This window comes from Scedosporium apiospermum (genome assembly GCF_000732125.1).
Source record: "Scedosporium apiospermum strain IHEM 14462 chromosome Unknown SEQ_SAPIO_0132, whole genome shotgun sequence".
Taxonomy (NCBI): Eukaryota; Fungi; Ascomycota; class Sordariomycetes; order Microascales; family Microascaceae; genus Scedosporium; species Scedosporium apiospermum.
In genome coordinates, this window is record NW_015971833.1 from 1,208,754 (window position 1) to 1,231,983 (window position 23,230).

The 23,230-nt window shown below is 53.5% G+C and overlaps 4 protein-coding genes and 3 pseudogenes across 4 annotated transcripts; 2 read left to right on the forward strand and 5 right to left on the reverse strand.

Annotated features, from left to right (window-relative positions):
* Nucleotides 1-60: 60 nt before the first annotated feature.
* On the forward strand, nucleotides 61-573 carry SAPIO_CDS9055 (annotated as a pseudogene; the record flags this gene model as incomplete).
* Nucleotides 574-1,213: 640 nt separating this feature from the next.
* Nucleotides 1,214-7,731, reverse strand: SAPIO_CDS9056 (Filament-forming protein; the record flags this gene model as incomplete). Its single annotated transcript, XM_016790550.1, has 3 exons — nucleotides 1,214-1,881; nucleotides 1,948-7,359; nucleotides 7,455-7,731. The coding sequence occupies 3 exons, from the start codon at nucleotides 7,729-7,731 to the stop codon at nucleotides 1,214-1,216; spliced, it is 6,357 nt and encodes a 2,118-aa protein (XP_016639853.1).
* Nucleotides 7,732-8,841: 1,110 nt separating this feature from the next.
* SAPIO_CDS9057 (uncharacterized protein) lies at nucleotides 8,842-10,991 on the reverse strand (the record flags this gene model as incomplete). The annotated part of the gene is made up of 7 exons (XM_016790551.1): nucleotides 8,842-9,566; nucleotides 9,630-9,849; nucleotides 9,916-9,998; nucleotides 10,070-10,289; nucleotides 10,355-10,361; nucleotides 10,429-10,769; nucleotides 10,896-10,991. 7 exons carry the CDS (start codon nucleotides 10,989-10,991, stop codon nucleotides 8,842-8,844), a joined length of 1,692 nt encoding a protein of 563 aa, XP_016639854.1.
* A 2,140-nt stretch (nucleotides 10,992-13,131) lies between these two features.
* On the reverse strand, nucleotides 13,132-14,481 carry SAPIO_CDS9058 (annotated as a pseudogene; the record flags this gene model as incomplete).
* A 997-nt stretch (nucleotides 14,482-15,478) lies between these two features.
* On the reverse strand, nucleotides 15,479-16,333 carry SAPIO_CDS9059 (annotated as a pseudogene; the record flags this gene model as incomplete).
* A 566-nt stretch (nucleotides 16,334-16,899) lies between these two features.
* Nucleotides 16,900-18,004, reverse strand: SAPIO_CDS9060 (uncharacterized protein; the record flags this gene model as incomplete). The annotated part of the gene is made up of 3 exons (XM_016790552.1): nucleotides 16,900-17,162; nucleotides 17,222-17,660; nucleotides 17,819-18,004. 3 exons carry the CDS (start codon nucleotides 18,002-18,004, stop codon nucleotides 16,900-16,902), a joined length of 888 nt encoding a protein of 295 aa, XP_016639855.1.
* Nucleotides 18,005-19,770: 1,766 nt separating this feature from the next.
* SAPIO_CDS9061 (Glycosyl hydrolase family 2) lies at nucleotides 19,771-23,180 on the forward strand (the record flags this gene model as incomplete). Its single annotated transcript, XM_016790553.1, has 2 exons — nucleotides 19,771-21,988; nucleotides 22,057-23,180. The coding sequence occupies 2 exons, from the start codon at nucleotides 19,771-19,773 to the stop codon at nucleotides 23,178-23,180; spliced, it is 3,342 nt and encodes a 1,113-aa protein (XP_016639856.1).
* Between the last annotated feature and the right edge of the window lie 50 nt (nucleotides 23,181-23,230).

Genomic DNA, 23,230 nt, shown 5'->3' on the forward strand with positions numbered 1-23,230 from the left:
AGCCTAACAATAAAAGGGAATCAGAAAATAAGAAAAGAACCACCAGAAACCATCGCCATCATGCCCCTCACAATCCGCCCCGCCACCCCCGCCGACCTGGACCTCGTCATATCCTCCTTCAACTCAACCCTCCCCTTCCTCGCCTCCGTCGGCTCCCAGTCCCAGTGGGGCACGACCCCGTTCTCCGAACGCCCCGACTTCCAAACCAAAATCACCGACACCCTCGCCGCGGCGGAGACATACCGGACGTCCGCCACGGGCCCCGGCGTCTGGGCCTACGTGGCCGAATCCGTCGAGGGCGACGACGTACTCCCCGTCGGAGCCGTGACTGCTAAAGACGCCTGGTTCCCCGAGTATATTGCGCCGCAGCCGCAGTTTGAGGGGGAGGTGAAGGGCGCTAGGAATTTTTTGTATTTGCATGTTTTGGTGACGAATTTTGAGGCCGGGGAGGAGAGGAGGAAGGGGGCCGGGGCGACGTTGGTGCAGAAGGTGAAGGAGTTGGCGGCGGAGTTGGGGAGGGAGGTGGTTTATGTGGATTGTTGGGCTGGGAATGATGGGAAGCTCGTTGCGTAGGTTTTCGTCTTTCCTTTTCTTCATGGATGAGATCTATATATGGGAAACGCTGACGAGAAGAGACAGGTATTACAAACGGCAAGGGTTCCGTGAGATCGGGGAGTTTTTAGCAGGGCAATGGCCCGGCATGTTCTTCCGTATGGAGATTGAGCCCAAGAAGTAAAATATCAAATGGTATGGAGGGCACGAATCGTATAAGTTTCACCACACGAGGCTGATTCCGTGCTCCATTCCCTCGACCTTAGAGGACCGACCCCCTGTTGATATTCTATGCATCACGTTCCTCACTTAAGAGACATCTTCAACGTGAACAAATGAAACTGTCTTTTTGAGTCCTTTAGCTTCTCCCAACCAGAATATACTCAAGAACAATCAAGTGCCACATAGTATTCGTACACTCTGCGCGCCTTTTTCTCTTATACCATCTTCAACGCTCTTCCCCGAAGTTCCTTTGAGTCCCGAGATGAAAATGACGCCAGTTACAAAAAGAAAAGAAAACAACATAGAAATGAGAAAGAAAAAAAAAAAAACACAAAAGAAACAGAAATGAAAAGAACCAGACCCGCCCAATCAGTCACTATAACCCGCAGCGTAATGCATCCGTCTTCATCTTTTCCAACAACCAAAGCCCCACTCAGTCTCAGTGAGACCCGCGCGCCCGCTTCGCTCCCGCACCAATCTCGGAATCACCCCTAGGACGCTTGCTTCCCGGCTGGAAGTCCGAGGCCCCTGGATTCAATCCACCGCGTCCGTGTCCGCCACGACCGCGTGCATGACCGCCTCCTCGTTCGGCCGCGCCCCCGCTAGCATTTCGCTGTGGTGGCACGTACGGGCCGCCGCCCCTACCGCCGCGGTGACCGCCTCGTGGAACAGGAAGACCGCTCTGGCCTCTTTGCTGTTGCTGCTGCTGAGGTGGCGGCTGAGGCAAGGATGAGGGTCGTCCTTGCTGTTGTTGTTGCTGCTGCTGGGGTCTCGCCTGCTGTTGTTGCTGAGGCTTCTGCACCGGCCCAGCCTGGGCGGCTCCGGCTCCGGCTCCGGCTTGCTGTTGTTGCTGGGCCGGTGGTAGTTGAGGTTGCGCCTGAACGCGTTGCTGAGGCGGAGCTTGCTGCTGCGGGGGTGGAGCTTGTGGTAACGTAGGTGGTCGAGGAAGCGCAAATGGATTTGGTCCGCCTGGCCGGTTGGCTGGCGAAGCATCGAATGGACTAGGAAGAACAGGTGCGGATACCTGGCCTTGGGGTGCACCGGGTTTGACCATGCTGCCGGGGCCCCTCTGTCCAGCAGCGGAAGAAGGTGTGGATATGTTTACAGCTACCAATAAAGCGTTAGCCTTCATTGTTTTAGGTCCTATATGTTGGTTAAAAATCTTGAGCTCACCTGGGCTGGGGCCGGGAGTTCCGGTAACGGGAGATGGCGGGACGCCGGCAGTTGAATTCTGTCGGCCCAATCCGGGCTGAACAGTAGCAGCGGCGGCGGCTGGAGGAGCCGGTTTCGCCTGCAAGGCAATTTCCCACACCTCGCCAACCGGCTTCTGCGGCGTCTCGGCCGCAGCAGTCTGCACAACACCGAGCTTGGCCTGCGCCGCACGGAACTTATTCTCCGTCATGTTAATCTTTACCGTCGACTTCTTCTGCTCCATCATCTGGCCCTGTTCACGCGCCTGCGCCACTTTGGCTTCGTACTCTCCCTTTAGAGTTTGCTCCAACTCCGTCTTAAGCTTGGCAGACTCCACCTCCAATCGCTTCTTGATATTGTTGGCGAATATCGACTTCGCCGTAGCATGCGTAGTCAACAGCTTGCGGAGATCAGCGTCGGACAGCTGTGTGAGGTCTCCGGCTGGAGTGCCTTTTGTCGCGGGCGTTGAAGGGGGCTGCATCGCCGGTGTCGTCGGGGTGGCAGGAACTTGTTGCGTCCCATCAGCGGCATCCGGAGCGGCGGGAGCGGTGGGTCCACCCTCTGCAGCCTTGATGATCCTCTCCTGCTCAAGCTTCAATCGTAGTTCACCCTCAGCCGTCTTCCACTCCGCCTTTTGAGCTTCGAACTCCGCCTCCTTGGCCTTGAAGCCCTCCTCCATTTCGGCACGCGCTGTTCGGAGTTTATTGTTGAGGGCATCTCTCATCTTGTCACTGCGCTGCTTAATAGTCTGCTCAATCCTCGATTCTGCTTCCTTAGCTCTCTCCTCGTACTCCGCCACCTTGGCTTCGGCCGCCTGGATCTTCTCTTCGAATGCTTTCCTCTCTTCAGCACTCAACTCACCACCAGGAGCGGCAGGCTGAGCGACTGGCTGACCTTCCACGGCCTCGATACCCGCACGCGCCTGTTCAAGGGCCTGATCACGCTCGGCAATGGTTGTCTGAAGCTGCGAACGGAGATTTGCCAATTCGGCTTCAGCCTCAGCCTTTTGGCTGCTAACAGCGTCGAGCTCTTCCTTAACGAGGGCAAGTCTCTGCTCCAGCTCTTGAATGATACCATCAGTCGGCTGCTGCTGCTCTCCAACCGCAACTGTCTCGATGGGCGCCTGAGCGTTCGCAGCAGCCTGCTCCCTGAGCGAGTTGACTGTGTGCTGGAACTCAAGAATCTGCTTTTCGAGCTGGAACTTCTCCTGTTTCGATGCGTCGAGCTCCGTCGTAACGATGGTGACTTGCTGCTTAGACACGGTGAGCTGCTCGTTCGCAGCATCCAGTTGAGCCTGTAATTCGTTGCCCCGCTGGATAGCCTCGTTCTTCTCGCCCGTAAGCTTCCGCGACCGGTCCTTAAATTGCTCCACCAACTTCTGACGAGTCGTCTGCCAATTGCCTCGCTCCGTCTCGACAAGCGTCTCGAGTTCGGTGATCTTTGCCTTGAGGGGCTCCTCAGCAGTCTTGAGCGCATCTCGCTCACCTTCGAGGGTCGTAACGGTCTCCTTGAGCTGCTCGAGTTCAGCAGCGTCCACACGGCCGTACTTGGTAAGGATATCCTCCGTCCTCTTCTGCCAACGATCGCGGTCCTCCTGGATCTGTTTCAACTCATCTTGGAGGAAGGTCTTCTCCGTCTTCAAAGCCTCAATCTGGGATTCGAGAGGCTGTATCCGGGCCTCCAGCTCAGAAATCTTGGCATTCTTTTCCGTCAGTTGCGCCTTCGCCTGTGCCAATTCGTTGCGGAGTGTGGCGCTGCTCTCGCGGTACAAGTTCAATTCGTTGAGCTTGGCCATCAGATCCTGGTGAGAGAGCGAGTTCTTGCCGCTTTCAGCATGAGACCTGCGCTCCTGATCCAACTTGAGACGAGCTTCATCGAGCTGCGACTGCGCATACTCGAGCTGTTGCTGGAGGCGCTTGCACTCCTGGAGTCGAGTGTCATGCTGAACCTCGAGAATCTCCTTCTCGCGGCGCAGATAGCTGTTGAGCTCGCGGAGACCGTCAATGTCGGGAACGGGTCCGGTGACGTCTTCGGTTTCGTCGTAGGTCTGCAGTCGGTTCTGCTGAAGCGCGCTGATCTGCGCCGTGACACCCTCGAGCTGCTGATGAAGAAGGCGGTTCTGAGCGTTAGTGTCCTCTCGGCGAGCGTTAAGTTCCTGAATTTCTCGTTCGAGTTGTTGTCGGCGCTCCTCCCACGAGGCTTCGTTTTGAGAAAGAGTAACCTTGGCGGACTCGGCGGCAGCCTTGAAAGACGCCGCCTCGCTCTTGAGCAGATTGTGCTCGGTCCTGAGAGCCTGGAGCAGCTTGGCTGCCTCAGCATGCTTGACGAGCTCTTGTTCGTAGTCTTGCTGAGCCTTTGTCGCAATTTCGGCCTGGGCTCGCAAGTCTTGTTGGTGGAACTTGGCGGATTCGGAATACCTCTCGGCATCGTCCTTGAGTCGCTTGATCTCATCCTCCAGAATGTGCTTCTCATCCTCGAATCTCCTGGTGACCTCACCCTGCGAGTCGCGAAGTGCAGAGAGTTGGTTGTTGGAGTTAGCCAGCTCGGATGAGAGCTCTTCGACTCTCTGCTCCAACTCCTTGATCTGAGCATCCTTTTCGCCCAAGATGTTGTCTATCTCTTGTTGGGCTTGCTCCTGAGATGCTGTCAGATCGGCAAGCGCCTCTTCATGGGTTTGACTAAGCTCTCTAAACCTATCAGCTTGGTTCTTCGCATTGTCAAGCTGCGCCTGAGCTAGATCCAAGTCTCGCTTAAGATCAGAGACTTGGTCGGCAAGGTTCTGAAGCTCCTGCTCACGCTCCTCGTCGGTCGTATCGGGCTCGACAGGCATGCCGGGACGAGGGGTGGGTCGCGGCTGCAGACGGCCGACGCGTTCCTCTGCGTTCCGGAGGTTGACGGTAAGCTCGTCGGTGCGCGCTTGGAGATGGTCTCGAGCGGTTGTTGCCCGGACAAGTTCCTCACGGACTTGGCTAAGACTGGCGGTAAGCTCATCGATACGCTTCTGGGACTGTTGCGAATCGAACTCCTTCCGAAGCTGCAACTTCTTTCCTTCCTCGATCTCAGTGTTAAGTTTGCGCTTCGTTTCGCTGAGTTCTGATTCGAGAGAGTCGATCCTGGCCTGGAACTTGCGCCTAGCCTCGGATTCTGCGATGTCACGCTCATTCATCAACGATTGCTGCGAGGCAAGAAGGCTGCTGAGACGCTCCTTCTCCTCCATCAACGTCTCGTGATTCTTGCTGAGGCGATCTTGAATATCCTTCCACAGCTTCTTCTCCGCCTTGAGGTTGGCTGCTTCGTTGCGAGTAGACTCGAGAAGCTCTCGAGTCTCCACAAGCTCTTCGGCGACTTGTTGGGTACGGATATCTTGCTTCGCCGTAGTCTCCGACAGCGACTGATTGCGCTTCTGAAGCTCGGCCTGCTCACCTTGGAGGGCAACGAAATTGGCATGGAGCATGTCGTATCGCTCGGACGCAAGGGTAAGCTGGCTGGACAACTTAACGACCTCGCCCTGGAGTGAGGTCTTCTCGTTCGAAAGACGGTCAGCCTGCTCGCGCATCGTCTGGCGGATCATGTTCTGTTCATTTCGGTAGTTGTCGAAGGTTGCCTCGAGCTGGCGTAGGGCGGCTGCTGATACCGCCTCCTGGTCGTCGGCACCAGTCTCAATGCTCGCGAGCGGCGGCCGTTGGCCATCTTCGGCTGGGCTTCCGAGTACCGATGCCAACTCTCCCGCGCTGGCCTTTTGTTGGAGGAGGCGCCGGAACATGTCCCTCTCGGCCTTGTAAGATTCCATGGTGGTCTTGAGAGACTGCGCCTCTTCGTTAAGGTTCACCAAATCTTGCTCAAGACGCTGAACTGCCTTGTGGTCCTCAGCAGCCTTGTGCTTGGCCGCAAGGGCCTCCTCACTCTCCATCTGTTCCGCCAATTCTCGAGTAACCCGGAGCAGCTCTTGGTTCTTCTCTTGCAACTCCTTAATGTCCTTGAAGACGACAAACTTGTGCGTGATGAACTGGTGTGTATCTGACATATCCGCCAGGGCGTCTTCGGTGATTTCACCCTTTGAAAGTTGCTCGAGGCGATACTTCTCCTCATCGGTCAATTCGTTGAGGCCCTTTTCGCGCGCATGCATGTTGAACACGAGCATCTGGATCTGCATGCTGAGATCCCGCAGCTGTGTGCGAAGAATCTTAGCCTCTGTCTGTGCAGTAGAGAGAGCACCCTCCGCTTTCCTCGCAGCGCGCTTGGCAACATCGCGCTCTTCGTGGCTCTGCTCGGACAAGTGAGACATTTGGTTAAGCTCGACCCGGAGAGATTCGTTTTCGGATTGAAGCTCGTTGATTTGAGGTGCCTTGGCCTCGAGGGCGGCAAGGACCTGGTCCAGTTCATCCGAGAGCTGTTGGTTGCGTCTCTTCTCGCCCGCGAGTTGACCCTTGAGCTTAAAGACTTCGTCAAGAGCCTGGGTAGCCGTGATCGTCGTCTTGCTACGAATCGAACCAGGCGTGGTAAAAGGCGAGAAGGCGCGGCCGAGAACGGAGCCATTGGCACGAGGGGTCTGAGGAGCTGATGGGGACGCTGGCGCAGGAGGCTCATGTTGGGCACGAGCCTGGAGCTCATCGACTTCGCCTTCGAGTTGTTGAATGCGCTCTTCGAGTTCGGTAACGGTCTGGCGCTCGCGCTCCAAATCGAGGCGGACTCGGCGGATCTCGTTCTCATAGTTGTCGCGAACCCTTTCCTTCTCCAACTCCATTTCCTGCACTCGGTCCTGATGCTTCCTGGTAAGTTGATCGGACATCTCAACAAGGCGCCTTTGATTCTCAAGCTCCTTCTTGTAGCTCTCCTCCGTCCGAGCAAAGGCTTCCTGTTGCTGCTGAACCTTGACCAACGCCTCATCGGCCTTGGATTGGGCTGCATCAAGCCTCTGACGGAGTTGTTGTTCGCCACGCCTGAGGGACTCGATATCTGCCTTTGCCTCCTCGTTCTGACGCTGAAGTTCGGCAATGCGGGCACCCTTCTCCTTTCGATACTTGAGGGCCTCGTCGGTCTTGGTCTTTAGCTCATTCTCGAACCACTCGCCGCTGCGACGGGCAAGATCTAGCTGCTGTTGCAAAGACTCGGCTCGGTACTTGGCGCTGTTGGAAGCAGCTTGGGCAGCCTGCACGGTCTGCTGCAGGGTTGTGATTTCCTTGTTGAGTTGAACGTTCTTCTGGTGTTGTTTTGAGAGCTCTTCGGAGAGTTGATCGTCTCTCGCGTTTCGCGACTCGAGGAGGGCCATATTCGTCCGGTTCGATGCCTGGAGAGATTCGATCTGATCTTTGAGAGTACCAATTTCGGAATCGTATTCGGTAGACCGAGACCTCAGTGATTGCAACTCGTTTTGAAGAGTTTGTCGAGTAGACTCTACATCAAAGAAACACTGTTTAGTACGAATTTCCTATTGTTTAAGCGTAGAAATCAGCGGGTTTGAGAGTCCAGGAACGATGAGCAAAACATACCTTCATCCTTTAGTTTCTGTCGAAGCTCCTCTACCTCCTTCAAGGCCTTATCGGCCGTCGCCTTAAAGGTCTGGCATCTCGCCTCGGACCCAACAACGGCATTCTCGAGCTCGATATCAACGCGCAGCTTCTCGGAGTATAGGGTATCAAATTCGTGGGCCTTCGCCTCGACGGCTTTGAACAGGCTGGCGAGGTTCGGGTCGGCGGCTAACGAGGTGAGGCCATCCTGCTCGAGGCCGAGATGGCCGGCAATGTAGCCTAAGTCGGCCACCGCCATGATGATTTAAATTTGAGTAGCTGTATTATTGCATCAGAGTCACGGGGGCCGATATTTTGACGCAATGGTAGATGAATTTCCGCCGTAAACGAAGTTGAGTGATTGCGGGAGGAGGGCGTCAACGGTGTGGAGGGATCGCGACGAGGAGAACAGGTAAGAAAAAAAGACCAGAAGAAAAACAAGAGGGGCAAAAAGATCAATACAGAGGACTGCCCGATCTGTCTTCCTCCTGCGATAGAAAAAGGGTGAAACAAGGCGGGGAGCAAAAATTGCTGGAGTAAAGGTCACGACCCAGCTGCTTCTGTTTGTCCTGCATAACAAATCTCTGCTGTTTGCAGAGGTCGCGAGGCTGCCTTCGACCTTTGATGCAACAGTTTGGACGAGGGACCCACCAGAGCAACGAGGTTGCTGCTGGTGAATTTGGCCAATCAGAAGCATGGTTAAGCTCAATCACAAATTACGTAAGTAGAAGCATGGACCAATTTTGGTCATGTGACTCATGTTTAGGCTGGGAAGGTGCAACCAACATCCTGTTCATGCCAGTCCATCCCATCCCGGAAACCAGTGTATTGAGCGTATTCAACGACATTCCTCTCATCCCATTGTCGCGTCCATCGGCCGACGTCTTAGTTGTACATGCGGGACGACGCAGCTGCGATATTTCAGAAGGTTTCGAACGCCGTGCAGATAGTGTAGCCACTCTTCAATTCTCTTCGATGAAGTCGTTCAGTAAACGAAATATCCTAAGGCCAGGCCGATGAGCTGGTTCACCAGTAGCTGTGAGAGGCCAGGTGTGAGAGAACTAATAAACTCATTTTGCTCAATTGCTTGGTATTATTATACGTTATACACATTTGGACATCAAATTTTTGCCAGGGACATTAACCTCAGTCAGCACCTTGCCCAGACCTCTACGCTCTCCCACTCCCAATCTAATCTAAGCACACTCGGGCCATCAATCGCGGTTTCGCTTCAAGCCCATCTTCACCTTTTCCTGTCTCCCTCCGCAGGTATCGATCCTCATTGCAATGCAAGAACAGGTATATACAAGAATGCAAGAACACACAGCTTTTCGCTTTCAAGACATTTCACTCAACCACAGTCGGGACACTACCTCGTCTGATGGTACTGAGTAGGGAGCTCCTGATACCCAGGAACAGGTCCCGCTTGCCAAGAAGTTGGAAGCTCCACCGGCGCAGCCTGCTGAGGAGCATAATATCCCGCCTGCGGTGATTGCGGCGACGGCTGCCCCGCGTACGACGGATAGGGCGAAGCCTGCGGAGAAGGATAGCCGTATCCTTGAGGATAGGTTTGCATAGGAATCGCCTGACCGTACGCCTGGCCCTGATACTCCTGAGGGGGCATTACCGGATTCCCCTGAAGCTCGGGTTGCATGGGTTGTGGCGGCGGCGTCCCCATGTAACTCTTTCCTCCGTGTAGTTCGGGAATCTGCGGCGCGTTCGTAGGATCGTATACCGGCGTGGGCGTGTGGGCGCTCGTATGAGAAATCGCGGGGCTTGGAGGGGGGATGGGTCCGGTGATGGGTGTACCGGCAAGCTCGGGTTTATCGTTCGGGGGAGGTGGTTGGTAGGCGGCGGCGGCGGCTCCAGCAGCTGTTTCCTTGTTGGCTCTCTTCTTGCGGAGGAAGAAGAAGACGCCTGCGCCAATGATGGCGAGGGCGCCAATTCCGCCGACGACTCCACCCGCAATGGCACCTGTGCTCACTCCACCGCTGCTCGTGTCGTCGCCAGAATCACTACCATTCGGGTTGGTCGGGTTGTCACCAGAATTCGAGCCGCCAGTCTGTCTGGGAGTGCCGTTGGTGGTCTGGGCAACTGTTCGCGTTCCGCGTTAGCTGGTTGGCCGTCAACCAAGGAGGGAGAGCGGGGATGACAAACTTGACTCGGTCACGCCAGTGGGGGTTACTTCGGCCCTGGCAGCGCTGCAGTAGTACTCGAATACGGATACAGCAGAGAGGACATCGTCCCTCGCGGTCGAGTCGCAATACCAACGGACGGAGGAGGACATCATGCTCGTGGCCTTGCTCGACATGCCAACCTTAAGGCAAGCGCATGAGGCGAAGGCCTTGGGCCCCGGAGGACAGAACTCCGAGGAATGCTAGGCATCTCGGTCAGCATTCAAATACTCTTTTCCCGGGGCATCAGGAGGGAGTTTGTGACGTACAACACCGAGAGCAGCGTCAACTCCGGATTGAGCGCATGGAGCAAGAGACTTGTACTCCGGTAGAGCAGAAATGAAGTAAGTCACTACGCGATTTGCTTAGCCCACAAAATCACGATGGAAGAATGAGAACCCCGCAGCTTGGGATAAAACGTACTGTCGCCGGGTGGGTTCGACGGCTGGGGGAACGCCGTAGTACCGGCAGTCATAGCACAGTATGCGGCCAAGAACTGCTGGCCGGAGGTGATGTCTTCGTTATTGGAGCATGAATACTTGACGGAGGCGTTAATCGTCTGGCTAGCTCGGAGTGAATTTTGGTTCTTGCCGCAGATACAGGGTGCGAGCAGGCTGGCGGGCTCGGGGCAGAGATCGTAAGTCTAAACATCACAGGTGAGAAAGATACATAGCAGAAAAGTTTTTCCATCGCAAACAAGGCACCTACCATCGTCCTATCGTCGCTCAGATGTTAGTATTCTTCGTCATGAGCTGCCGAAACGGGCTGCGAGGTCAACTTACTGCATGGCAACAGACACGCCATATTGGGCGCATGGAGCTAGGTTATAGAACTCAGGGTAATCGGTGGGATACTCTTCCACGAGGTTTGCCGTCGGCGTGGCGAAGGTATAAGAGCTATCTTGATTGCAGTACTGGCTGAGCACGACGGAGGCACTGGCATGGTCGTCGGTGGCCGTTTCGCCGCATGACCAACTTAGGGATGACGACATGATCCCTAGAACATTGTCCATTTTCCCGGCCTTTGAGCACACACATGACTGAAGATCGGCGGCTTCCGTGCCGCAGGAGGAGTAGGTTTGGGCTTGAACAGCAACGGAGACGCCATATTTCGCACAGGGTGCCTAGATCCAGTTAGCGCCAGGTCGCGGGCGAGGCTTTCGGAGAGAGATAAAGTGGCATTTCGTGCGCTCGAGAGATCGATCTCACGAGACGAAGCATTCTAGGCGGGCAAACGGCGTAAAACGTACAAGTAAGGTGAAGATGGTGAGATCTGTGACATAGACGACTTCGGCGACGGCGAGGGTGATCGCCTGACTGAGGAGGAACAATCGCGCGGGCTTCATGGTAGGCAACCACGCCGAGCGCAACGGGAGAATGAATAGATATCAAAACAGAGACTAGAAAAAATGTATATCAACGCGAAACACAACATACACGAGAAGCGAAAGTAAGTGCCGTGCTAAACGGATGCGAGTTGGACGACACCCAGCGCGATCCCTCGTCCTTGGAAAAGTGAAGCGATCAATATGCTAGGTGCTAGGGAAAGATTCACACAGAAGGACCTCGAGCAGGAATCTTGTTCGAAATGGGGACGAAGGGCAGTCAGACATGCCGCTCATCCTCGCCCTCCCTGCTTCACACTAAACTTCATGGGGTTGGTTGGGGTATCCCTCCTGCCTAGGTAAGTGTCACTCTTCATCCTTGTATCCATCCGTATCGTGAAGCATTCCTCTTTGAGTCGGTGCCGACACACACACACTCACACCCACTACTTTTCCCAGATTTTTCCCCTGCAGAGGCTGCAGATGTTGACAAAAAGGTTGATTCGCCCATCACGGTGTCTGCCAAGGGTACCTGCAGATACATTATAGCAGGAAAGGGGCGCTAAATGCAGCGATCCCTGCGAGCTGAAATGATGAGCCAGTGTTTGTGGTTTAGTCTGCCACAGTGCATTTCAAGAGCTGCCCAGTCGATCCAGGTGTGAATGGCACCAGGAAAGAGAGGAGGGAAAAACTTGGATGGAGGTGTCTTGGCAGATCGGTTCTCATCCTAGTGCACTGCACTAGGCTGTACGCCGGGAAAGACGGTGTAAGCACGAATACTTGGCGCGAAAACCAAGCGAGGGCAAGCAAAGATATTTCAATTAATAGACGCGAGATAGTTGAGACTACGAAGCAGAGGAGGGGCGAGGAATTCCTCGGGCATGTGCGAGGTCAAAGACGAGATGATGAGTCGCGGAATTCAACCCGGAATCCAGGGAAGGAAGGCGCTCTTCCGAACTCTGAATTTCCCACGGTGGGGGTGGGGCTGTAGGACAAAGACACTTGTTGTCGTACCTACTTTAGTGTACAAAAAGTGTAGCCTACTTCGTACTAGTACGAAGTACTTCTGTAGTGTAGCACCGCACTCCATTCGTAGGGCAGAGCAGAGAGAGCAGACAACTCCATGTCGTCCTGGCCCGAATTTGAGATGCCGAAATATCAATTTCCAGCCATCTGGAAAAGAGAAAAGAGAAACGGAAAAGAAAAATCTACAAGTAGACGCTGATTCTGCGCAAAATATGGGCTGTCCTGCTGTCGCACAATCCGTTTATGCTAAACCAGGACAATGTTATGCCCCTCCCCGAGTCTGTCATGGTTAAGCTTACTAGGAGTGGAGAGAAAGGGACGGGCAAACCTCAAAAGTCGAAAAAGTCGAAAAAATCGAGATGGGGGGTGGACTGTTCTGGATCCAAACCATTCTAGCGCGTCTTCTCCGGCTCTGTGTCTGCTGCAGGGGTTCATTCAAGGAGGCACCAACCAGGCACCAAATCGTCAGTGGCTTGTTCTAGACTCCAAGCGGCTTAGAAAGGTGGAACGACGTAAAGGGGTCACACACTCTCTCCCCTTACCCAGAGACCCGTCTTACTTGTATATTTATCCCCCTCAAGGTGAGGACAAACGGGTGTGAGGAGAAAGAGGGACAAGACTGAAATAAAATGAAAAATGTCTCATGCTCTATCACATCGCATAGAAGTAGAAGTAGAAACAGAGACCGAAGTTGAGGCTCTGAGACACATCCCCGAGAGAATTGCTCTTCTCCTTCGTAGTCCCCGCACGACTGGGTAAAGAGAGACTCCAGAATTCTTCTTTGCAGCGGGAGTGGTCCTCACTCTCACAACATCAGCGGAAGCATGTTGCAGGCCGTCGAGGGTTGCGAGATTCGATCTAGAGGGAGAGACCACGACGAGGAAATGGAATATCGACAGTTTTTGATTGACGAGAGCGCGGAAGCACCCATGAGTCGAGGCTTTACAGATGAGCTCAAGCGAAGAAAAAGAAAAGTAAATTAAAACCCAACGCCTTAAAGCAAAGAGTCTCTTTCGAGCAATAGCGGCCCTCGACTCGATTCCAAACGCCATCCAACCTGAACCACCTCCGTCCGTCATGTCCTGACCGCAATATATCTCACTCAAATTTCCTCACCCTTAGATCTAGACATCGCCTAACATATCCACTCCTGCCCTTCTGCGATCGTCGACATGCGAACCACAACCTTCCCCTTCCGTGGCCGGAACTCAGCCACTCTCTCCTTTTCCTTCGCGCGAGAATCCGCAACCCATATCTCACGACTAATCACCTTATTCAGTCCCTTTTTCATGGTGAAACTACATATGCCCTCTGCTCCAATCAGGGTAAAGCTTCTCCAGCTGACAGCCTCATTCAGCACGTCCACCACTTCCTGAGGAATCTTAAAGTATCGCACGATGCGCTTCCAGATGCGGGTGCACACATCCCCAGCGGGCTTCGGCCTGTCGAAGAGCATGCGAACGCGCCACGTGCCGCGCCATTTATCCAGACTCGAAATCTCCCTGAGCTCCGGCATCGACACGCGTTCCTTATCGAAGTCCCAGAGCCCTGTGAGCTTCCCGAGAACAAGCCGTGTCAGGATCTTCCTTGCTTTCTTCTTGGAGCGCACGCGCGGGGGTCGGTCCTCGCGATTCTTAGTTTCGTCCAGAGCTTGACACCTTGCCTTTGGCGTCTTCTCGCGGGTTGTGTCTCGGTTCTCGCAGGCTGAATCCAGCGTTGCGGAACCGAAAAATAGGATACAGCTAGCCTCGAATACATCATCTGTGAGTTCATCTGCGATGTTCGCATCAGGTAGACCGGTGTCGGCTTGAGGTTCACAATCTGATGACCCTGAAGTTCGATCGCCTCCTCCCGTCGTAGAAAGTAGCATCTCTTGACGCTCGCATGTCATCTCGTGAGTCGTGTCTAGTTCTTCGAAGGCTGCATCCGGCGTTGCGGAACCGAAAAATAGGATACGGCTAGCCTCGAATGCTTCATCTGTGATGTCTCCATCAGGTGGGGCAGTGTCAGGCTGAGGTTCCAAAACTGATGGCCCTGAAGTTCGATCGCCTCTTCCTGCCGCGGAAAGTAGCGCCCTTTGACACTCGATGACATCAAGCGGCGGCGGGCTCTCATCATCGCGGAGTTCATGATCCCTCAAATATTCTGCCAGCCTGAACTCATACGGAACCTGACGCTGACACCAGTGGGAAGAGGTGCGCAAGAGCGACGTTGTCGCAATCCTACAAATACCAGGCTCTCCGAGTGCTATTATTTCAAGTGGAGGGGACGCAGGACGACGATGTTGCTTCATGGCGGATCCAGATGTGGGATGGTGAGCTGGAATAGGAACAATCGGAGACATTTTCGCGCCTGGGAGGTAGCTTAGCTCTGGGGCCTCCGACGTGCGAAAACACTTGTGCGGCGCCGCGTCCGAGTTCGAAGCTTCAGACATGGCTCGCTTCCGTGCGTTTTGGGGAGCTGGGCTGGGAGGCGGCGCCATCATTGTTGCGCGGCCGGTCAGTTGAATTATCAATGCTCGTGAGACTCCCCGGTGGATGCTCTGGCACTCTATGGCTTTGGTTGACGTCTTTGGCCCAGATATGAATGAAGTGGGATGATGAAGTGCTCAGGATTGTTGTGTGGAGAAGAGAAAAGAAGGGCTCTTCGTTGCGCGTTTCACTGGCCACGATGGGGGCATATGTGGTTCTACCTTTTTTTTTTTTTTTTCATGGATCCCAGGACGAATGTGAGCATGTGGAAACCCTAAAACTGACGCTGAAATGCCCAAGTTCTCCTAGGTTGATGGGAAGGAGCGAGGACGAGCGCGGTAGGGCAAGAACAAGAGGGTCAGGGACGCGATGTGGGCTGCTATCTAGAGATTTCAATGGCTCTAGAACAGACCCTTCGACCCCCGTTGCACTTTTACACGTGCAACTTGAGGATTCCCAGCTTTGGTTGGAGGATATATCGGGTTTTCCATGACTGGGATAAACAGCCTTGCCAACCGAAACGGTCGCTCTTCGTGTAGCTCCACCCAATGATTCCAGGGATCTGGCTGTGGCCCATCGTCAAGTGCGGCTAAAGCATCAACTATGTCAACGGCGTCTGGAATTTGTTGGGTTTTGCACATGCTAGAGTCCCAGATATCTTGCTAATGGGAGGCCAAAAAAGTTCGACGATGTTAGCCTCTCTTGGATCTGGGAGATTATATTCGGTAATAATCAGATGCTAGACGCGAGTTGTACCCACGCCCCAGGGATGCTCCCCCAGAGATGTTCCACGGGCCAAGCTTGCATCCCTCGAGGCCTCTCACCCAAGTCTTATGGCACGCGTCGTGGTATTTACAAGCTCGATCGAGGATCTCATGAGGAGGACATGCTTAAAAAGTGCAGGCTGATGACACGACCAAATCATGAATTCATCCAACGTGTCAATTCACCTGGTCGGCATGCTCGCGGGTTCGAGTAGGTATCGTGTGACATTCATCGTAACATCCGTTTCTACTTTTGTCTAATATTCTTTGCTTTCCGCTTCTTGAATACGGGAGCTGCAGGGATATCAGCCAGGTTCAACTTTGGGGATAACCCACCAGCTTCCACGCCATCTTCTCCGGGTTCCGCCTTTAGCGTGACCTTGTCTTTGGAGTCTTCCGCGCCATCCTCCCTCTTCACGTCCTCACCCTCCTTTTTCACCTTATCATCCTCCGGCTCTGTCTTCTCGTCCTTCTCAGCCTTCTCCACTTTAGAGAGATCCCCCCTCAAAAGAGCGTCAAGTTCCTTATCGCCATCGTCAGGCATTGTCTTGAATCCGCGCCCCCACTTCTTCGGCTTCTTAAACAAGCCCTTCATAGCCTCCTCCTCTTCTTTCTCCACCTCACTCTGCTCTCTCTTCCTCACCCCCGTAGCCTTCGCCGCAATAACCTCCTCCTCCGTCTTCTCCTCAATCACCCTCGTAGCCGTAACAGTCCACTCCCCAGGCATCGCCATATCACCCCTAAAATCAGTCGGTATCGAAACACCCAACCCCGCCAACTCCTCCATCTGCCTCTTCCTGTCTACTTCCGCCCCCTTCACCTCTCTCGCCGTCGGCGGGCCCGTCGGCGTACTCGTCGTACCTTTCGCCGTCACAGAGGAACCCGGGACCAGCCTATTCAGCCGCTCAATTTCCGCCTTGGCTCGGTCCTTTTCTCGTTCTTCCCTTTCACGGCCGCGGTGTATATCTCTTAGCGCGCGCTTGACGGCATTTTGGTGGGTGAGGGTGGCTTCGTGGTTGGCCTTTTCGAGCGGCGTGTCGCGGACGTAGGTGCGACAGTGTTTGCACCAATATTTTGGCGTGGATTTCCAGTATTCGGACATTTCTGTTGCTTTGTCTGCGACCGTGTATGTTTGTATTTCGTGATCAGGAGGCGTAGAAGTGAACTCACAAGCTATGTTTCTCGACAGTCGCGGTTGGAAACGTGATGTTCCTGCGCAAGACATTTTTCGAGGCGATGACGTTGAATGTTAGCTGCGCTGTCACGTGATATCGCGATCTTTGAGGCAGAACTGCTGCTTGAGAACTCGTCTTCATCTCACCACTAAAGCTCTACCTCTACCGAAGTCCATATGAGAACATCAGAAATATGAAACGGTGCTCTTAGGGATTATAGGTGGGTGTATTAATTAATTGACTCTTAATGCCAAAGCCCTCTCCGTACCATTACCTCGTCAAACCTGAAAACCTCCAACGGGCAAAATAAACAGTTAATCCTCAAAACCACACCATACAATCCAAACCAAACCACAAACTTTTAAACGCCACTCTCCCTTTTCAGCATGTCATGAATGTCTGGGAACAAAAGAAAACCACGTTTACCGAACAACCGCCCAGCCGTCCAACCATACGAACAAAAAGAAGCCGGCAGGTGGCGTCCGGAACTAATTTAGAGAATCACACAGATTCCGTAAGCCACTCCGGTGCCGGCGGCAGCAGCGAGAAAAGGAGGGGCGATTAGGGCCGCCGCCCTCCTGTGCGCACCGGACGTGACGAAGGGTGCCATTGGGGTAGGCTTCTGGGTAGGTTCCTGAGTTCCGCAGACGTTGATGACCTCGGTAACGGTTTCCGTAACGGTCTGAACAGCGGCAGACTCGGACGTGGCTACGGGGGTGAGAGCGGTACAAGGGGTTGTGTGAGCTTGAACCTGGCCTGAAGAGAGGTAAGAGTGTTAGCAAGCTGTGTTCTGGATGGAATAAAAGGTCACGTACCATCACCGATCTGGCAGATGGCGATTGGCGTCTGCGTCTTGACGTCAGAGGCCCCCTTCTGGACGGTCACAAGGGTAGTAGGGACGTTGTCAACGCCAACAGTGCTGACGGCATCGTCCTGGGCCTTGTCACCCTCCGAGTCGTCACAGGCGACGGCCTGGATGTGGATAGGACCACACTGAGGAGCAGCCTTGCGATCATAGATGTTGTTGAAAGTACCAGATGGGCACTGGTAGAAAACAGTCGACGGGCCGAGGGCCAGCGAACCGTTGTTGCAAATGGAGAAACCAGCCGTGATTAACGAGCCAGACTGGGGAGGATCGTCAAACTGGAGCTGGAAGCTAGAAGAGATGTAGCCGGTGCGGCCAAGCAAGTCCTTGAGGACTCCATCCTTGAGCTTTACAATGAGCTGACCGTTCGTCTTGCAGTCATCGCGTTTCTATCAGGACACCCTCGTTAGAATTGCCATCACAACAATGTGGCCAAATATGGAAGGAGCCAGGCGACAAGGGGAAAGAATTTTTTTCCATTTTATCCAAGGGATGAACCACGGGACGCTGGAGGACTTGGGAAGAGAGGAAACGAGGGAGAACTTACCTTGAGAGCAAGAGTGCCCTCCTGGGCGTGACCGTCGAGATCGATGACAGCAAACTGAAAAGTGCCATCAGACGAGGCATCACAACCATCGGCGACGCCACCGACAGGGAGGATCCGAGTGGTGACACCCTGGCCGGAGCCCTCGCCGGCGATGAGAGCCAAAAGGACAGCGGACGAAACCTTCATATTCGATGGATTAAATGAATGACGATCCACGAATTAATGATTGAGGAAAAGAATGATGATATTGGAAAGGTGTTTGATGATGTGTTTTCCAATGAAGGAGTCGGATGAAAAAACCGGTAGAGGTTGGAAGAGGAAGAAAGGAGAGAAGAGTTTGAGAGAAGTAGGATATTTATCTGTCTCCCTCCTGGAGCAACGATCACTTGTGGTCATCGCAACAGGCATTTAGGGCCAAGGCAAGCTGGGCACGAGATTCATGATAACTGGAGCTTCGTGAGAGCCAAGGCTTCTTGCATATTCCTAGATGGGAAGTAGGTTGATCTCAAGCCGGTGCCTGCCTGTCAGATTAGTCTGGAGTAAGGCCTATCTGGAGCACTAGATTTCACTGAAAATATAGAGGGCTTCTCTAGAATTAAGTGAACTGCTGTGGGAAGGTCTAACTTGTAAAGTATCAATGAGATCTTGGTTGGCGAAGGGGAATCAAATGCTGTTTTCTATCTAATCTTCTTTGTGAGAAACTGGGGGCTTATATCCCTCAATCAAGGATGGATGAATGTGTCTCTGTGTGAAAGAGTAGGGTGTTTACAAGATCCACTAGTCCTGTTTACATAGTTTTTCTTCAATTGGAGTCTGAGTTCTTGGTACCGTCGCCAGGACTGGAGGTGATATATAACTTGGAGGTGAGAAAGTGTTCAAGTGGTTAGGAGTTATTTGGGCTCTACGCATTCCAGGCAAGCCGAATCGGTATAATGCACTTGAAGATTGGAGTGTACTGATACAACACCGGCGATTCGACTTAGTAGCACAAGTCCTTTCTGTCCCATCTCTATTGAGTCAATAGCTGGCAGTATAGGATCGAGTCGGGTCTCGGAGGGAAAGGGGTGTAAGAGAACGTTGAAGTCTTGGGACCGGCTCGCCTCGAGAGATCTAGGTTCGGAACCTCTGCAGCATTAATCGCGTATTCCGTGAGGGCGATGATGACCTAGAAAGCAGTATAAAACCAAACTTATAGAAGACACTCCTACGATGTACCGACTCCGGTTCAATATACACGACATCGATTGATCTTGTCTTTCTTCTTGACACTATTGGAGGGGCCAGCTGCGGCCGGTTTGCACTAACTCCATTGGCGATCCAACCACAACGTTCAATGGAGTGACGGGCTGGAAACGGCGTTATTGATTTGCTATTCCCGGCCATTTGGGCAGTAAGGGAGGACGAAACCAAAATATTTGAGTGCGACTTTCGGGTACGACGGGGATATGATGATAGACGAAGTTCTCGCGAAATCAATTATTCACCGTCTCGGAGTATGAGTTTAAGCCCGACACAGTTTGATATGAAAGCCTCGATAATTCTAACAACCCGGTTTCTTGCATGTATCTTCTCTGAGGAAGGCACGAGACAGATGTTCATCATCACCAGTGCTTTCTGAGCTCTCTTCGATAAATGTGTGATCGTGGACACCTTACACGTTTTGGTGCCCGAGATCCTCTGAACTGATGATCAGCCCAGGGAGACGTGAGCCCCGACGCCTCCTTTCCCCGCACTTGACCGACACCACTACGCGTACCCATCACTTGTTCATGCGGCGCCAACATCGAAACCATGTTTCCCCACCACCTCCGCATTGCCGCTTCCTCTCGGACCCACGGGAGCTTCCCCGCAGCAAGAAGCCGTCGTCCTCCATATTGCTCTCATGCAGTGGCCCGTAGGACAACGAGCATCAAGAGTCTGGCAATCATTCCAAACTATCGACGACATTTGAAATGTCAACCAGACAGACGCCCGGCCCGAATAGAAATGAAGACGGGAAGAATCACCTGAGGCATCTCATTCTTCCGGGGGACGCATCTATTAAAGTCGCCGTGGCCCTTGGACCTGTGAAATCAACTCCGCTACATCAATTCCTGGCTCGCGAGAGCACCCATACCTCACCTCCATCTGATACTATCATCCGCAGCAGCAGCAGCAGCGCGGGCTACCTGCATAAAGATAACCAGATCGTTGACACCGCCACCGACCCCAACTCGACTACGATGACAGGCGCCATCTTTCCTGATTCCCCTCCTGACTGGTGTAATGTCAAGGTCCTGCACCGTAATACCCTCCCGCCCCGAAGCTCTTTCTTTCTTTACGACAGCGAGGTTGACGCCCTCAGCCGCGATACGGCCAAAGCGAAGTCCCAGTTACTCTCTGGAAAATGGAAATTTCACCTTTCCACCTCGCCGTTTTACGGGCCCCAGAGGTTTTATGAACCTGGCTTTGAATCTTCCAAGTGGGATAAGGTCGACGTGCCGGGCATGTGGCAATGTCAGGGATATGGGAAAGGACCGCAGTACACCAATCTAGACTTTCCCTTCCCTGTCAATCCTCCCCATATCCCCCTAGATGACAATGAATGCGGCCGCTATCTCACCACTTTCCGCCTGGACAAGCACCTGGCCGACCACCAGCAGCGACTGAGGTTCGAAGGCGTCGATTCTGCGTTTACTGTATGGGTTAACGGCCATAATGTGGGCTATTCTCAAGGGTCGAGGAATCCTAGCGAGTTTGACATTACCAAGCTTGTCAAGTATGGCGAGGATAATATCCTAGCTGTGGAAGTCTACCAGCGATGCGATGGAACCTACCTCGAGGACCAGGACCAGATCTGGCTCAGTGGTATCTTCAGAGATGTTTACTTGCATTCTTTCCCCAAGGTCCATCCGGAGGATTTCCATGTCCATACGCTTCTTGACGCCCATTACAAGGATGCCGAGCTCAGGGTCAACGTCAAAATGTCCGACACTTCTGTTGTGTCCCTAAAGCTGCTTGATGCCGACGGGAAGGTGGTGGCCGAGGCGACCGAGAAGTTCGAACCCAAAGGCCACTTTAGTGTCAGCGTCAAGAAGCCGCACAAGTGGACGGCGGAAACACCGTATCTTTATACACTCGTCCTGACCTTCAATGGCTCCACCAGCTTAGCTCAGAGAGTGGGGTTCCGCCGTATCGACCTCATCAAGGGCGTCTTTACCGTCAATGGAAACCCAGTAAAATTCCGAGGAGTGAATCGCCACGAACATCACCCAGAGAGCGGAAGAGCCGTTCCCTATGAGTTCCTGAAGAACGATCTACTCCTCATGAAGAACCACAACATTAACGGAATTCGAACATCTCACTATATCGACGACTTCCGCCTTTATGACCTCGCCGACGAGCTGGGGCTGTGGATCATTGATGAAGCTGACCTCGAGTGTCACGGTTTTGGCGTAGTTGGTGCGAACGCGGAGAAGTTTGCTACGGACAACCCCGAATGGACGGAGGCCTACGTCGACCGAGCACGCCAGATGGTCATGCGGGACAAGAATCACCCATCCATCGTCATCTGGTCACTTGGCAACGAGTCCTTCTACGGCAGAAATCACAAGGCTATGTACGACTTTATCAAATCGGTGGATACAAGCCGACCAGTCCACTATGAGCCAGACTATCAAACTCGCAGCGCAGACATCTTCAGTCGAATGTACTCTAGCGCCGAAGAGATTATCCGCATGGCACAGGAAAGCCATTGGGAAAAACCATTGGTCCTTTGCGAGTACGTGCATGCCATGGGAAATGGCCCCGGAGGGATCAAGGAATACATTGATGCTTTTTACAAGTATCCCAGGCTCATGGGCGGATTCGTTTGGGAGTGGGCGAACCATGGGCTGAAAACGAAGAATGCAGAGGGCGAGTATTACTACGCCTATGGCGGTGACTGGGGTGATGATCCGCATGATGGCCACTTTTGCATGGATGGTCTTCTCCATTCCGACCACACGCCGACGCCTGGGCTTACTGAATATCGCAAAGCCATCGAGCCCGTTCAGACTCTTAGTCTGAAAGGCAGCGAGCTAACTGTTGTCAATCGATATGATCATTTGGATCTCGATCACCTCGATTGTTCTTGGACCATAGTCGACGAGATCGGCACAAGCGATGAAACTCCCTGTGATATCCCAGAAGGTACGTTTTAGCTTTTGTTGTTTTTCCGCCAGTGAGAAAGAAGTAGCCCTTAACATACAGAATTATAGGAGTCAAACCACACACTGAAGCCAAAATTAAACTCCGAGGGCTCCCGACCAAATTTGACGGAGAGACCTACGTGAGGATTAGCTTCAAGCTTAGGAAAGCGACGCTATGGTGCAAGGCAGGAACCGAGGTCGCATTTGGCCAGCACCAGCTCCACGGGCCAGTGAGCTTGACAAAGATCCAGTCTTTGCTCCCAGCCCTCTCCTCGGTGCCAAGGGCCCAACAAACGTCACCCGGATATCTGGAGATCACGAGTCCCGATGGCTCTTCTGTGTGGGGAATCAACCTTACTCTGGGATCTCTGTCGAGCTGGAAGAAAAATGTCGGTCCCTTCACTGAGCTCATGACGAAGCCGCTCACCATCGACTTCTACCGCGCACTTACCGACAACGACAGAGGCGGCATATTCGGACAGCAGTGGCGCCAGCGCAGGTTGCACCAGACGAAGCACCACGTCCGACAAGTCCGCTGGAAAACTGGGTCAACGGGCCTCATCGTCGAGATTCAGGGCCGCGTGGCGCCGCCCGTGCTGGCATGGGGTGTGGACACGACCATAACCATAACCTTTGGCCACGGCGTCCATCTCAGCCTCAACGCTAAACCCCACGGACCTCTCCTCCCCGATACCTTTGCTCGATTCGGGCTTACCTTTGGCATCGAAGGCGTCGAGCACGTTCGCTGGTTCGGCCGTGGGCCTGGGGAGAGCTATAGCGACAAGAAGCGCAGCCAATCTTTCGGAACTTGGCAGTCCTCCGTCGATGATCTCTTTGTGGATTACGACTATCCCCAGGATGGAGGAAATCGCACAGATGTCCGCTGGATCGAATTCCTCGGCGCCACCGGCAAAAAGGATGCGGGAACGGGGACGAAGCCTAGGAAACGACTCCTCAGAGCGAGGTTTGGCGACCTCGATGGAGCCTCGTTCTCGGCGATGCATTATACGACTGCTGATCTGGACGAGGCTGGGCATCCTTACGAATTGAGGAAGAAGAAGCGTAAGGATACCGTTGTCAGGCTGGATTGGGCGCACCATGGAATTGGGAGCGGGTCGTGTGGTCCGGCTACGTTGCCTCAGTATGAGTTAAAGACGAATCGGGAGTTTGAATATGAGCTTCTTCTTGATTAATTGTATTTATCGGCTTATCGGTACAGCAGGTAGCATCATTTACGGAACGG